Genomic DNA, 14999 nt, shown 5'->3' with positions numbered 1-14999 from the left:
AGCAGTGCACTTGAGTAGACAAGCATCTTCCCAAGACACGTAAGCTTTACCTTCTATCTGTCAGGCATCATGCAAGGGCATCACAGCACATTGCTGCTGCTCTGGAATGCTTGGTTGCCCTGCAAAGATGCTTGGGTGCTCCCGCGAGATGTCTGGGTTCCTCAACCTGAACCTTGGGTGCTCAGGGTGCTATAGGGATCTCCTGCAAAGCATCTCCCCAGGAACACAGATATTTCCCTGAGGCACCCAACCATCACCCCTAAGAACCCAAGCATCTCCCTGGAGGACCCATGCATCTCCCCACAGCACTCAGGCATCCCACTGCAACGGTACTGAAGCATCTCCCCAGGGAACCCAAGCACATCCCAAGGTACTCTGACGTCCCTCCAGAGCTCCCAGGCAAGTTCTTGCAGCATCTCGATTGTTCAAAAAGCACCTCTCTGAAGTATGCCAGGACCTCTCTGGAGTCCCTCCCGGGATCACACAAGCATATCCTATGTATGACTCAAACATCTTGCTAGGGAATCCAAACACTGGCTCGGAGATATAAATCAAGTCCAAGCATCATTCTGGATCCCCGTCTTTTCTCCTTGAGCAAAATAAGGGGCACCACAGTATCACCTGGGGGCACCCAAGCATCTCCATGGGCACCAGGATCATCCTTGGAAGACCCAAGCATCTCCACACAGCAGCCATGCACCTTCCTGCAGAAAGCACGTGTCTCCCTGGGGCACAGAAGTGTCACCTTGGAGCTCCAAAACGTCTCCCCACAGCGTTCAAGCATGTCTCTGGAACACCCACGCAGATTTCTGCATCCCACAGGCATCTTCCCCAGTTATCCAGGCATTTTCAGGGATCTCAGGCATCTCCCAGAGCACTCCAGCACCTCCACAGAGCACTGGGAGGTGCTTGCATGCCCTGGGAATACCCTGGTGTGCCCGGAGAGATTCTTGCCTACTTCAAGGCTCTGTGGGGCTGATCCAGGGAGGTGCTTCTGTGCCCCAAGGCCATGCTTGGTTTCTCCAAGGAGGACTTGCGCATTCCAGGGGGAAGCTTGGTGACTCAGCCTGACACTAAGCAGACCTGGAGAGATGTCTGTGTGCTTCAGGAGGTGCTTGGGTTCCAGGGGAGATGCTTTGGTGCTGCAGTGAGGTGCTGGAGTGCTGTGGGGAGGAGTGTTGGTCCTCCAGGTGGATGTTATGGTCCCCTGGGGAGATGCTTGGGTGCCTCATGGAGGTATTTGTATTCTAGAGAGGTGTTTGGGTTTCCTGCGGAGATCTTTGGTGCACCAAGATTCTGCTTATGTGCCCCAGGGACACATATTTTGATGCCCAAGGGAGGAGATTTGGAGCTTTAGGAAGGTGTAGGGGTGACCTGGATTGATGCCTGTTTGCCCCAGGGAGATTCTGGGATGTCCAGGAAGATGCTTGGGTGACCAGGGAGGTGCTTGGGTGCCACATGGACATTGATTAATATCTCCAGGGAGGTGCTTGGCTTCCCTGGGAAGATGTTGGGATAATTCAAAGGAGAGGCTTGGGTGTTCCAGGGAGGTGTTTGGGTGCCCTGAGGAAATGTTTGGGTGATCCCAGGGAGGTGCTTGTGTACCCCAGGGAAATGCCCAAGGAGGTGTTAGTATGCCTGGGAGAGACGCCTGGGTGCTGCACAGAGATGTTTGCATGCTCCAGGAGACACCAGGGTGGCTTGGTGGACAGTAGGGTGCTCCAGGGAGGTTCTTGAATGCCCCGGGCAGGTTCCTGGGTGTCCTGGGGAGATGCATTGGTGCTCCACTGAGATGTCTCCTCCAGGAAGATGCTCTTTGGAGATTCTTGGCTACAGACATTGATGTTGTTCAGCCCCAGGGAGGTGCTTGAGTGCTCCTGGGAGATACTTGGATGCTATAGAGGGTTCTCCGAGAAGATGCTTGTATTCCCAGGGGAGATTTTTTGCTTTCCCAAGGAGGTACTTGGCTTCTCCAGGGAGGTGCCTGAATGCTCCTTGGAAAATATCTTCCGCTTTTGATAGGTGTTTGGGTCCTCCTTGTAAGATAGGTTGGTGGTCTGGGGAGATTCTTGAGTTGTCTGGGGAGATCTGTGGGTGCTCCAGGGAGAAGCCTGCGTACCCTTGGGATGTGCTTGTTTGCCTAAGGGAGTTGTTGGTGTGAACCAGGGCAATGCTTTGTTTGCCAGGCATCTCCTTGGTATAACCAAGCACCTCTCTTGGACACAAAAACATGCCCAGCAGGAACAAAATCATGCCATTGCAGGAGCCAACCATTCCCATTCCCATCGAAGCAGCTCTCTGAGGAACTTCATTATACTCCCAGTGGAAACAAGCATCTCTGCCCAGCACTCAGTGGTGCCAGCAAGTATCTCCAGAGGGCAGTGAGGCATCTCCCTGGGGCACACAAGCATCTCCCCGGGACATTCAAGAACTTGCCTGAAGCAAAGAGGTTTCTGCTTGGACAACCAAGCAACTCCCCAGGGAATCATAGGGTGTCCCCTGAGAACTCCATCACTTCTCAAGATTTCAACTCAAGGATGTCCCCAAGGCATCCAAGCATCTCCCTGGAGTTCCAAGGCATTTCCACGGGAACACAAGTATTTCCCTGAGGTGCCAATCTTCTCCCCAGGGAACACAGCCATCTTCCAGGAGGACCCATGCACCTCCCCACAGCACTCTAACATCTCTCTGGAGCACTGAAAAAGCATCTGCATAGGTCATCCAAGAATATCTTTAAAGCACCCAGGAATCTCCCTGCAGCAACGAAGCACGTCTCTGGAGAAACCATCCATCGCCCTGGGTCAGCCAAACACCTTCCTGGGTGCACCCGCATCACCCTGGGGAATACAAACACCTTCCTGGAGGACCCATGGAGCTGCTGAGGGTAACCGAGAATTTTCCCACAGCCCCAAGCACCTCCCAGAGTCACACAAGAACAAACCAGTTGCACTCCAGCACCTCCCTGGAGCACACAAACTGCTCTCTGCAGTACTGAAGAATCTTCTGGGGCACCCAAGTGACCCCAGAGGAATAGAGCATCTTCCTGGAGAGCCCAAAGATATTCCCAGGGCACACAAGCACCTCCCTAGGGCATACAAGCACAAGAAAAGCCTCCCTGGGGCACACAAAGTTATCCCCTAATCACACAGAGTTCTGCCCCTGTCACCCAAGCATCTCCCTGCAGCACAGAAGCACCTCCCTGGGACAACCAAGCACCTCACCGGAGCACACAGAAATCTTCCCACCACATGCCTATATCTGAGTGGAGAACCCAAGCATCTCCCCAGGGTTCCAAAACACCACCCGGGGCACACAAACCTCTCACTGCAGATGGGAAGCACCTCCCTTGGCACCCAAGAGCTTCTGTGGGATGCACAAGATCCTGCCAGGCATCATCTGAAGGCTGATTCAAAGATCGAAGCCGAAATTCCTTTAAGTGGTATATTCTTTATTGCAGCGCTGGATGCACGGGGGATCTCTCCACCTATCGTGCATACCCAAAGCAGAAAGCAGTCTTGAATTTATACAATCAATCTATCAATATTCTACAAGCACCTATACATATGCATTACCTATCCCCGCCTTCCCTCGCTTCTCATACTAATTAGCCTTTTGGCACCTTGCGCCTGCGTAGAGCCTCCCAAGAATTGTGGGCAGGGGTCTTTGGGACGTGGGCAGGGGTCTTTGGGAGGAAGACCCCGAGTCTTCCTCACAGTGTACTTTTCACCTTTGGTCAGGAATCTGCTGAATTGGCACGTTTCTTAATTGCGAGAGCTGGTTGTTGCCAATTCTTCCGTTTGTTGTATCTTTATAATGAATTCCAATGTCCGGTTTTGAGATTTATAGTCCTTACATTTGTTTCTCTGTCCGTCTGCCGCTTCCTTATCATGAGTTCCAGTGTCTTGTTTCGAGATATACAGTCCATGTCTGGGGATTGTCCTTGCCTCCCCAATGCCTCCCCAATACCTCCTTAATCAAGGCGCATCAGCATTTTCCATCTGGCACCCAAGCATCTCCCTGGTCACCCAAGCGTCTTTCTGGACATCCCAGCATCTCCCCAGAGCAAACAGGCATCAATCCAGGTCATCCCTACACCTTCCAAAAGCCCCAAGGCTCCTCCCTTGGGCATTAGATAACGTATCCCTGGGGCACACAAGCAGGATGTCAGAGCACCAGAGAATCTCCCCAGGCCACACAAACACCTCCCTTGAACATGCAGGCACCTCCATGAGGCTTGGGTCTCTCAAGGTGCTGTTTGGTCCTCTAGTTAGGTGTGTGGGTAGTTGGGGGCTGGCGGCCGGAAGATGTGGCGCTGCACGGAAAGGTGGAGCCCCTCCCTTGATGGGCAGTAGCGTGTGGGCTGTGCTGTAAGCAAGCGGAAGTGGCGCTATGGGCCTCGGGTAGATAAGCCCATGGGACTCGACAGTAAACGCCGTTTGCCACCCACCACCTTGGTGTCTGTGAGCCGATGGACCGAGCGGCCTGGGGTTGGTCGCCGCTGCCCCCTGAAGGCAACAAGTGGTGCCGAAACCCGGGAAAACTCCGGGATTCGGGAGAACGGCGGCCGGAGCGGCGGGACCAGCCCGGCGGGGAGGACGCTCCCGGACCAACAAGGAAGATGGAAACCCTTGTGAAGGTCGTATCCAAGTTGTGGAAGCTGTGGGGTGGCTCAGCTGAGGAAGCCAGGGGTGCCGGTGGGGACCCAGAGCCTGGGGAAATCTGGGAGCGGCCACGGCCATGTGCGCCCCAGAACGGTGCTGAACTAGAAAACGAAGAGACGGGTGAAGAAGCCTCCTGCGGGAACGGGGAAGAAGTGCTAGGTTTGACTAACACGTGCAAAGGGGAGAAAGCAAACGGTTGCGGGGACGACCGGGGAGGAGGTAGAAGCGCGAGAGAGGGGCAGAGAGCCGATCGGAACGGCCATCCGAAAAAACGCTCCAGTGGCTCAAACGCCTCGCTGAGAAGGCGGCGGGGAGAGCCACGAGGGAGAGAGCGGCCCGCCCGCAGGGGTGGGGGGCAGGGCCAGGACTCGACGGGAGGGGACCGGAACTCGGAGGTGAGCAGTCAGCCGAGCTCCGACTCCGGATCAGATAGCGATTCAAATTCGGAGGAGGAGGAAATGGGGACAGATAGCGAAAACATCCCCAACCGAAAGAAAGCTGCACCGCGAGGGGGAGAGATTCCTCTCACGGATTGAGAAAATTAAGATTGCGTGCGCCGTCTGGGCTCTATCGGCCGTGCTAGCGTTCCCGGTCTGGGTGACAGACGGGGGGCAGAGGGTTCACTCACCAATAAACCCTAAGGATGTACAAGCGATTGTTAAAGCCATTGCGGATAAAGGGCTTCATTCTGCAATGATCTCCACCCCCATAGATGGTGTTTTCGGGGGAGATGATATGCTCCTGTTTGATATAAAACAAACTTGTCGACTGATCTTTGACGGGGGGGGATGATCACTTTTAAACAAGAATGGGAGGACAACTTAAATTCAGTCCATCCAAGTAGGAAAAGTAAATGTGGAGAGCTGTATCTTGGCAAAGAAGATAGTAGGGAGCAAGGAGGTTTAGCAGTCAGGATGGAAGGTGATGCCATGAGGCTTACAGGCTAGTAATGTTGTAGTGAAAGCCAGCCTTCCTAAACAAAGCTGCCTGAATAATTCCTGTGAATAACATACTATGTTCAGCTATTTCCTAACATAGACACAGTGCTGACTGCTTCTTCAGAGTAACATGAGTTAGTGATACTACTGAAACAGTTGTGGTTCAGATGTAGATCTGATTTCTCCTAAGCACGCTGAATTCACAGCTGTTGATCCTCCAGAGGAGGCTTTGCAATTGAACACATGGAGAATAGGTAAATTTCCCGCTGTTGTTCTCCTCTCCTCTTGTTTTGTTTTGTTTTTTTCCTAGTAGCATAGGTTTAAGATTCTGAAGAAACGGGCTGCTTTTTTTCATTTCCAACACTGGCTGTTCCTCCTGAGCCCCGCCTTGTATTTTTTCAGTCATAGGGTATGTGAATGTAAATTCTTGGGAGAGCGGTAGAAAACTGTTTCAACCGGTGTTTTTTCAGCTGTGTGGGGAGAACAAACAGGGTGGTTTTGAATATTCTGGCTCTTATTCAGAGCAGCATGTGGAGGGAGAGAGATGCGTTTGCTTTTTTAGTGCAACGGCTTCAGAAGCAAGAGGCGAAAAAGCACTTTCTCTGGGAGCTGGAGAAGGTGTCCTAATCACTGAAGAGGTTTCTAAATGGCATATCTTTGTGAGTGTTCCTGTAGTCCGGAGGTTTTTGTTTGTTTTTGTTTGACTTTGGAAGGTTTTCCTCTTAATATTCACGTCCTTCCGCAGAAGTGAGAAATGTGATTTTCTTTTGTGCAGTGTCGCGGACCCTCCGAAACCTGCTGGGAATGATGAATACCTCGCCCAGTACCAATGTGATGATGGTGGAGAGAAGGAGAAACCAAGAAGACGAAAAGAACGTGACCTCCTTTCCAAAGAAAACGTTTTGTCCAGCAAAGAGTCTTCTGAGCCTGGTGAGAAATTGCGGCAAACTTCCTCTCTCGAGTCTGACACTGAATGTAGCTCTAAAAACCTTTCCTCCTCAGCTATTACAGAGAGATGCCAAGATACAAAGGACGAGACTAAAAACACTGACAAAGGGCGTTACCAGAGCAAGAGGGAACATGCTCCTAGTGAAGAGAAGGAGAGTCAAAAAGCAGGTCCTTCCAGCAAGAGAAGGATAAAGTTGAATGCAAAGAATACAAACTGGAGCTCCTGATTGGCTTCATGCTGCACTCTGTGCTGTTCTTGTCCTAATCCTGGTCTCTCCGTAGATAATATGGTTTAAATCCAAATAGAATCATGCGATGAGGAGGATGTCCCTGCAACAAATTCAACATCTAAAATCAAAGGTTACATTTTTCCGTGGTTTTCTTCCTGAGCAGAAGTGTGTAGTACTCCTTTTATATTAATGTAGAGATTATTTCAAACAGTCTTGAAGTGCTTGATGACTTAACAGTCTGCAGATTTATTATCAAATCAAAAGAACGCGACTTGGTAGACTATTTTTTTCGCAGTTTTGAATGACCAGTAGGAAGAAGGTTGTTCCGGCATCAAACAGGATCTTGGCTTCACCCGGACAAGCACTCTCACCAATTTTCATGGCACTTTTTAAAAGATCAGTAGAGAATATTTTACAAGTTGTGCAGAAGATCTTCCCGTATGCACAGCTTGCGCTAAAGGAGGACCGACAGCAAGATATAACCACAGCATCCACTTCTTTATAATTCTGCTAAAGCAAAAACTTGTGGTTTGTGCAATCAACTTAAACCTTTCAGACATAATGATGGTAGAATTTTATTTTTTGCATGTGCAGGTCTTTCTTTTGGGCATGTCTGGAATATAACGCATAGGTTTTACTCTGGATTCAAAACTGAAATGCCAAATGGAAGCTCTGAATGACTCAATACACAGTAAAGGACGATGCGTTCTCTACTGAAGCATCCTGCTTCTGACGGCAGCTAAGATAATTAGCATTTGTAGAGGTTGACTTGAGGTTTGAAGTATAAGGCACCTATTTTTCTTTAAAAACTCAAAACTCAGGTATTTGGAGGGGAAGCATTTCTAGGTCAATGTTTCTAATTCCTTTCTGAAGAATGTCGGGACCAGGATACAAGCATAACTGATCTAAGCTAAATATTGTTGTAGCTATCATCATTTTTAACCAGTCTCCTAATGTAAATGTTTGTGGATCATACTATACACGTGCACGTGAGATCAGTTAGCATTGATACTTACTAGATGAATGGAATTCTGTGACCATCACATCCTTTATCACCGTGCTTTCATTGTGGGAACCTCCTCCAGAAAGGATTGGTCTTGTTTTTTTTTTTTTAGTTATTTAGCAACTGCAGAAATTGTTGGTAATCTCCTTTATTCCAAGGGGGAGAAAAAAGTCACCAAGAGTAGCATACCTTATACGTACACATCAGTGGGACTTAGTACGGCTTTGTAGGGCCTTGTGCCATCTCCTTAAATCTGTGGTGGGATGAACTCTAGGAAATAGCTTTCAGTGTGTGCTCTCAAATGAAGAAAGGGTTTTGGCACTGATTTAGAAGCTGTATTAATGTAAGAGAAAGAGACAAAGGCTATTCAGGAAAGTTAACAAACCTCTTTTGCCTTTCAGACCATTTAAATCCTATTTTACAAGATGATATGTTCGACAGTGATGACGATGCATCCTTGGTTTCTGGAGATGAATTAAAAGATGCAATGCCTGACAGACCAGAGAAAAAACGCGTCTGTTTCAGCAGGTAAAGAAAGATAGATCCCTGTTACATTTAAATTCTCAGGTCTGCTGAGTCTTTGTAAACAGTTCCAGCTGTTAAAAGTGCGAGGGGTGGTAGACGAAGGGGTAACATCAAGTTTGTGTGTTGAAGGGGTGCTTGGTATTCACAAGAAGAAAGGGTGAAGGGACTAAAGTTGTAATGAAGTTGCTGTGAATGACCAAATTGAAAAGCCCAGGCTTCTCTTCCTAAGCCAAAGTGATCCGTAGACTACCAGAACACGTTGACTTAATCCATGGCATTCTTTGAAAGACTCAAGACCACATAAATGTCCTGTCTGTCCTTTTAGCTAAAAATACCCCAACTTTATGGGTTTGTGTTGCCAGCTTTTGCCCTTCTGTTTTCCAGGATTGTTAAACCAGTAGTGAATTATGTAGCCGAAAGAAAACTGAGAAATGGCTTGTTAAAACACCTTGAGAAAAATTTGAATGGTGTCTTTATTTGTTAAGCCACCAAGTTGTGTTAATCTTGTGGTATTTTAGTATGGAAGTCATGCAAGCCCACCGTTGGAAAGTTAGATCATGTTGCAGCTGGATCAGCTATTTTTCTCAGTTTCTATTGCTGTGCTGTCCAGAAGACTTTCTGTGCTTCAGAGCAAGGCTAAGTCTCTAGCATCTTTGATTTAAGCCAGCAAAGGTACAGCCTGATTGTAGTGGGGAAAGAAATGCTCCTAGCAAATTTATTTCCTAGTAGTAAAGCAAGATTGCAGGGATATTAATTGGCAGTCTTGGTTTAGTAAAGAATAGGAAACACAAGGGAAGAAGATGAAACAATTGGAATGCCTGAATAACTTAACTGGAAATCTTACATGTATTTAATATACCACTGCCATTTGGATTATTTGGGGAGGGAAAAGAAAGTCTATAGGAAAAGTACTTGGAACATCTGTGTGTCTGTCTATTCAGCACCTCATTTATAAACTTGTTTTCTTAACTCTTGTTCTAGGAGTGCTTTCTGCGAACCAACATCACGCCGGCCCCGTCTGCTAATAGTAGGAAAAGAAGGGTACGGCCAGGTTTCATACGTGGCACCCGCGGTGTTGCAGGCTTTGGAGAAGTTTCCCGTTCACACCCTGGACCTTTCTGTTCTGCTTACAAACGTTGCACTGCCAGAAGAAATCTGCGGACAGGTACCTTTTTTCTTTTTATTCTCATTGGATTCCCTGACTGTATGAAAAGGGTCAATTGAGTTGCAAGTAAGGTGAGCAAAATTCATTGGTAATGGAGGTGGCCTTGTTTTAATGTGCTGGGATGTTTGCTTCTGTCTGAAAATCCCCTTTTCTTTTAGACAAAACCACAAACAATCTGGATGTTGTACATGTCCACATTTTCCATACCCAGTTTCACAGTGAGGATGTTGCTAGCAGCTCAGGAAGCTGGGCGGTGTTGCTAATAAACATCTCTTTGTGGAAAGAAATGCTGCTGGTCTCCCTGGGATCCAGAAAGTAGTTCTCATTGCCTCCTAAGGCTGTGTGCTCCCAGTAGATGGCTCTGTACCAGACTGCATGTCAGCTACTTTTTGTAGCCTTCTTTTAAATTATAGTAGTAAGGCAACCAAGGTTTGGGGCGTGTGTTTATTTTGTTTTCACACGGACATACACAACTTGTGCTGTTGCAGTATGTGCAATAAAAGCATTAACATTCACAAAACACTTCATTTGCACGCTGATGTGGTTTTAACTAGAGAAAATGAACAGATTTGGTGTTTTTACGTTTAGGCAGGAAATCCATTTTATTGTTTGGCATCACTACCTCAAAATATTTTTACCTTTAGTGGAAACGTTTGAGAGCCATACAAGTAAGGACAGACATGTTACACGACTGAATACTGATGTGTCCCATAAGAGGGACATTTCCTTTCTTTGTTATGTGATGATTGTGGCTGTGGCCATATAGCTACGGTGTCTAGCCACTGCCTGAATATATCCTTCCCATCTTCTGACTAGAGTTCTCCGAATACTGATAATCTGAAAGGGTGCCCAGAGAAATTCCTTATGTGAAAGGATGCTTGCCACTCTGTTCACGTAGCTTCATTTCATGGGGCAGTCAGATGGCTATGTAGCTATGTATTAACAGGTTATTCTCCGTGTTTTAGTTTTCTTACCCAAGCTTTCCTTTTCACTAGCTGATCCGAAATGCTCAGAAGACAGCACCAAGCATAATTTATGTCCCAGATATCCATTTATGGTGGGACAACGCTGGACCTGCCTTGAAACTTACTTTTCTAACTCTACTACGTAACATTCCAGCATTTTCGCCAGTTTTGCTGCTTGCTACATCTGATGTGTGTCACTCAGATCTCCCAGAAGAGGTATTTGTCAATACTTTTCTTACTATTTCTTCAGTGTCTTGTAATTTATGAATGCTTTCAGCATCAAAATGCTGTGCTTTGTTAAATGCATGCTGTTATTACTCAGGCACCCTAACAAATCACTTAAAATTTGCTTAGAGAAAAAGAATACTGTGAAAGCATCTGCTTAAGGTTTTTTCTGAGTCAAGCAAGTGACGTTCACCCCTTTCTCATGCATGCAAATAATAAATTAATACAATAATTCCGGTGGCTACAAAGTGGTTCAGTCAAGAATATGCAGTGCTTGAAATGACAAGAGGATGTCTTTACTGAAGAGATTTCTTCTGACAGTCTGCCATTCCATGCTATGTTGGATAAACTGCTAATAATGCAATTTAGTAGAGAATTGAAACACTTTGATTAAAAAAAAGAAATCAGTTTCTTTCTTCAGATAGGCCAAAGCTTTCCAAGCTGGAAAGCTGAGTTCCAATTTCTGCTCAAGTAACTTTGGAATGGAATTCTAGTTGTATTCCTAAATAAACTGTAGTAAAAGTACATGCAGGACTTCATTGACTTCTGAGAGTTTACATTAAGGGAAGGTGCCCAAAACAGGAACACGCTGTTCTCATTCTGATTATTTTGTCTCAGTTAGTGGGGGAAGAGAACGGGTCTTACCTAGACGTGTTTATTATCAACTGCTTTGAAAGTGCTTGAGTTCCCACAGAAGTTTTTGTACAGGTTCTAAATTCCTTCTAAAATAAGTAGTGAAATTCCTTACCTACCTTTTAATACTAGAAATGGAAAATGGAGGAAGACGTAGAGGTACTAGCTACTTCAGGCACCTTTTGGTAGAGAAATAAAAACTCAGCAAAAAGCCCTCACTTGTCTGCTGAAGCCTTTCTCTTCCCTCTATAGCCATAAAGGTTCTAAGTAAAGGATGCAGTAAGGCAAGTAAATACAAAGGAAGCGATGTTGGATGTGGTGAAAGGCATTACTTTATCAGTGTAGCGTACAATCCCTTCAGCGAGCTTTAATTCTACAGGTGATTCTTAAAGGTGATATTTGAATTTGCCGTGCCAGCCTGTGAAAAAGTAGCCTTTTAAGGCCAGGAAGATAACTTTTTTCAGTTTGTGTTCTTCAGGTTATTATTAATTTTAAAAGGTACTCGTCTTTCTGGAATAGAAGATGAGTTTTTGTGGCCTTAAATCTGAAATGTCTTTCCTCCTTCTGCTTTAGATCCAAGAATTATTTAATAAGGAATTTGGAGAAGTGTGCAATATTGAGTTGTCTTGTAGGGCAGAGAGAGCAGCTTTTTCTGAGGACCTAATTCTAAATCAAGTGGCTAAGCCTCCTGTAAAGAAAACAGGTGAGGAGGATATAAGAAGTACATCTAAAACTTTCCTATCGAAGTTACTAGCTCTTTGGGATTTGCTTTGGTGGTCATTTTCTGTCAGTAATTTGTCATATGCTTGTATTTGAGTACTGTAAATTGGCTAATTTTTCCTGATTAATTGAAGTTGATCGGACATTGGAAGTCCTGCCTGTAGCACCAGCAGCTGAGCCTCAGAAGCCACAAGAGGAAGAAGTAGGGATGCTGGAGGAGGAAGAGGAGGATACCTTGCGTGAACTTAGAATTTTCTTGAGGGACGTTACTCACAGACTTGCCACTGACAGACGTTTCAGGGAATTTGCAAAGCCCGTTGACCCACAGAAGGTAAAGTAGTGCTGATCTGTGTGTGTCTGTAACTTCTCAGTGTTCGTATTTCTCAGCGCTTTGGGGAAGGTTCAGCTTTGTTTTTAGGGCTGCACTATTAGGATTTTGCAAGAAGCAGAGGCAGTGCTTTTACTTCTGCTGACTCTCAAATGTCTCTTATGGGATTATTCACTGAAAGCCCTGGTTTCATTCTAAAAAGCCAGTCCAAATGCCAACACAGTTTGCTCGTGAAAAGGCTTTGATATGTAGGCATGTCACAGCACTGAAAAGCACAGAGATCTTTCCTTATAATTACAAACAGTATTTTCAGGACTACTTTAATGAAGTCTAAAGCCCTTTATTGGACTGTCAGTTCCTGTGGGAACAGGAATAGGAGCAGCAGTTTGTAAAAATAAGTTTTGAGGTCCTGTTCTCTGTTTCATCTGGAACTCCTCAATAGGAATCAACCGTAAGTGCAGTGTGTTTTCTTTTTCCTCCAGTTGGCTGCTTAGATCCCTTTTTCTCCTTAATTGATTAGATAAGCCTAAACTAGGGGTGTATGTTTCAAAGACAGATGTAACTTGAATATACCTGCGGATCAGCAAAAGTCCTCTTCATGTGGGCATCCACTGGCTTTTCTTCCCCTTTTCTCCTAGGCTCTTGAGCTGTGAAAAATCTAGACAGATACACGTGTCCTCATCTGAACTAGTCATTAGGCTCCTCTTCTGGTCTGAGGGAAGAAATCAGCACCTCTCGGCCCAGTTATCTCATTCTAAAGTAGATGCCTGCAATAGGTACTTCACAGGTGCAATTCGTGCACATTTTCCTCAATGTCGACAACAAAGAGAATGTCGGATGGCTTGCTCAGCTTTCACTGTTGTGATTTTCTGAAGCAAAGTGAAATGAATCTCCCACCCTCAGTGTTTCTTCTCTACCATGCACGTGCTTCTGACCTCCCTACTTCTTGTTGTCCTCTCCTAGCAGCTCTAATGCCAGTTGAAAGAGCCCTTCCATTTTTGAGAAGCAAACTGGTTAATTTCAGCATCTTCTGATGCATCGCAAATGTTCAGGGTTTTTAGGAAGTCGTTTATTTAAAGTTTTCAGAATAATTTTGTTAGACAGTGTGCAAGGTTAAGAAAACCTCTGAATGCTTGTATTTGATCTGCAGGTACCTGACTATGCCACAAGGATTAAAGAGCCGATGGATCTTTCAACAGTTCTGACTCAAATTGACTCGCGCCAGTACCTCACTGCAGGAGACTATCTGAAGGACATCGATCTAATCTGTAACAATGCCTTAGAGTACTACCCGGATCAAAGATCTACAGGTGAGGATGTGCTTTTTAGCCCGAGTTTAAAATATCTGTCAGACGTATAGAAGGATAAATGCTGTGTGTGGACAATAGACTTTGGATGGATTAGATGATTTTGGACATCCACAGAGAACATCTCTTACCACATTGTAAATATTTTATCATTTTGCTACTTGGGCATGGAATTGTGATACAAGTGTTCCCAAGGAACTAGTGCTTTTGTTTTAATTAACTTGAATGTTGTTATGCTGAAAATATTCACTGAGAGAACCTTTTGGAACCAACCTATGAAGAAAGCAATTTTTTCTGTGATCAAAACAGTTTCATTGGTTGGTAGACAACATTCGGTTAAAGTCTGTAAAATTTCAGATCGTCACAGAGCCTGTGTTTTGCAAGACACTGCATATTCAACGGTGAGGAACGAAATGGATACAGAGTTTGGACGACTTTGTGAACAAATTAAAGAATCTCGTGAGAAAAGAGGTATATGCTTTAACGCTAAGGATTTTAAGACTCGTCTCTGCATTTGTAACTGAAAATGCACGGCGAAGATCTTTGGTATCTATTCTTTATTGCAAGGTCGCACCTCTCCAGCGTGTGCTCCATGTGACAACTCCAAGTCACCACAGCAGAACCCTGCTACTGAAGACGACAAACCAGAGGAAGAGAGTAATGAAAATGAGGAGATGACAGCGGCACCTGTAGATGCCAGTACACCCATTTCGAATGGCAAGTTGCATTTTATTCAGCTGCTCTTGTCATTCATACCTTCTCTGTTCTTGAGGCGCAACAGGTGTCTCTGATGCCTGGCTCTTTATGCCAGAGGTATTTTGTTTTCAAATGTACTTCAAAATGGGAGAGAGAAATCCAGAGGTCATTCATTCAATATAGTTATGAATTGAAGTTCAAAGAAAGTTGGTTCATTTGATGTACTCTTCCTGGAACTTCATTTTGTAAACAGAACGACCCCCCACTCAAGGATATCACAGCTGCCCTCCCGTACTAAAAATGATAGTACTCACCCTTGTAGGAGCAGCAATGTGAAGAAGGTCAAGGGCAGTAAGAAGGGTTCAAAGCTTTGATATAACAAGCCTTACACTTTTTTTGACAGAGCTCCTAATAAGCATCTTTAGCAAGGTGTGGAGATGGGAGAAAAACTCGAACTAGATTTTAATTCTAGGATGTATAATGTCAAGCTTGACTGTTCCTCTGAACAGTCAATTGAATTTAATTTTTTTTAATTTAAATTAATTAGTTTAGTTTTCTTAATTTAAATTGAATTGAATTTAAAGGTTAGAATTTAAATTCCAATTGAATTTATTGAAATTCCAATTGAATTTCAAGTTTGTTGTTGTTTTTCATG

General features: G+C 45.3%; 1 protein-coding gene across 5 annotated transcripts; it reads left to right on the top strand.

Moving 5' to 3' along the window:
* Window positions 1-4414: 4414 nt before the first annotated feature.
* LOC137846473 (ATPase family AAA domain-containing protein 2-like) lies at window positions 4415-14454 on the top strand. 5 transcript variants are annotated; one of them, XM_068664436.1, is made up of 7 exons: window positions 8163-8308; window positions 9287-9470; window positions 10466-10651; window positions 12148-12344; window positions 13492-13651; window positions 14006-14119; window positions 14216-14454. In XM_068664436.1, the coding sequence occupies exons 4-7, from the start codon at window positions 12222-12224 to the stop codon at window positions 14437-14439; spliced, it is 621 nt and encodes a 206-aa protein (XP_068520537.1). In that variant the 5' UTR covers window positions 8163-8308; window positions 9287-9470; window positions 10466-10651; window positions 12148-12221; the 3' UTR covers window positions 14440-14454. The 5 variants fall into 5 exon arrangements, with proteins under 5 accessions (XP_068520542.1, XP_068520537.1, XP_068520538.1 ...); XM_068664437.1 differs by having other exon boundaries at window positions 8182-8308; window positions 10466-10624; XM_068664441.1 differs by lacking the exons at window positions 13492-13651; window positions 14006-14119; window positions 14216-14454 and adding exons at window positions 4415-6008; window positions 6375-6529 and having other exon boundaries at window positions 8182-8308; window positions 12148-12286.
* The last annotated feature ends 545 nt before the right edge of the window (window positions 14455-14999 follow it).

The sequence above is a fragment of the Anas acuta genome, chromosome 32 (genome assembly GCF_963932015.1).
Source record: "Anas acuta chromosome 32, bAnaAcu1.1, whole genome shotgun sequence".
NCBI lineage: Eukaryota > Metazoa > Chordata > Aves > Anseriformes > Anatidae > Anas > Anas acuta.
Note: the sequence above shows the minus strand (reverse complement) of the source record. Positions and strands in the feature narration are given on the sequence as shown.

What these genes read in the sequence shown, in the direction of transcription:
- LOC137846473 (XM_068664436.1), top strand. Translation starts at nt 12,222, where the DNA reads ATGCTGGAGGAGGAAGAGGAGGATACCTTGCGTGAACTTAGAATTTTC. An exon ending in AGCCCGTTGACCCACAGAAG is followed by an intron (nt 12,345 to 13,491) that starts GTAAAGTAGTGC and finishes TTTGATCTGCAG; the next exon opens with GTACCTGACTATGCCACAAG. An exon ending in AGAATCTCGTGAGAAAAGAG is followed by an intron (nt 14,120 to 14,215) that starts GTATATGCTTTA and finishes CTTTATTGCAAG; the next exon opens with GTCGCACCTCTCCAGCGTGT.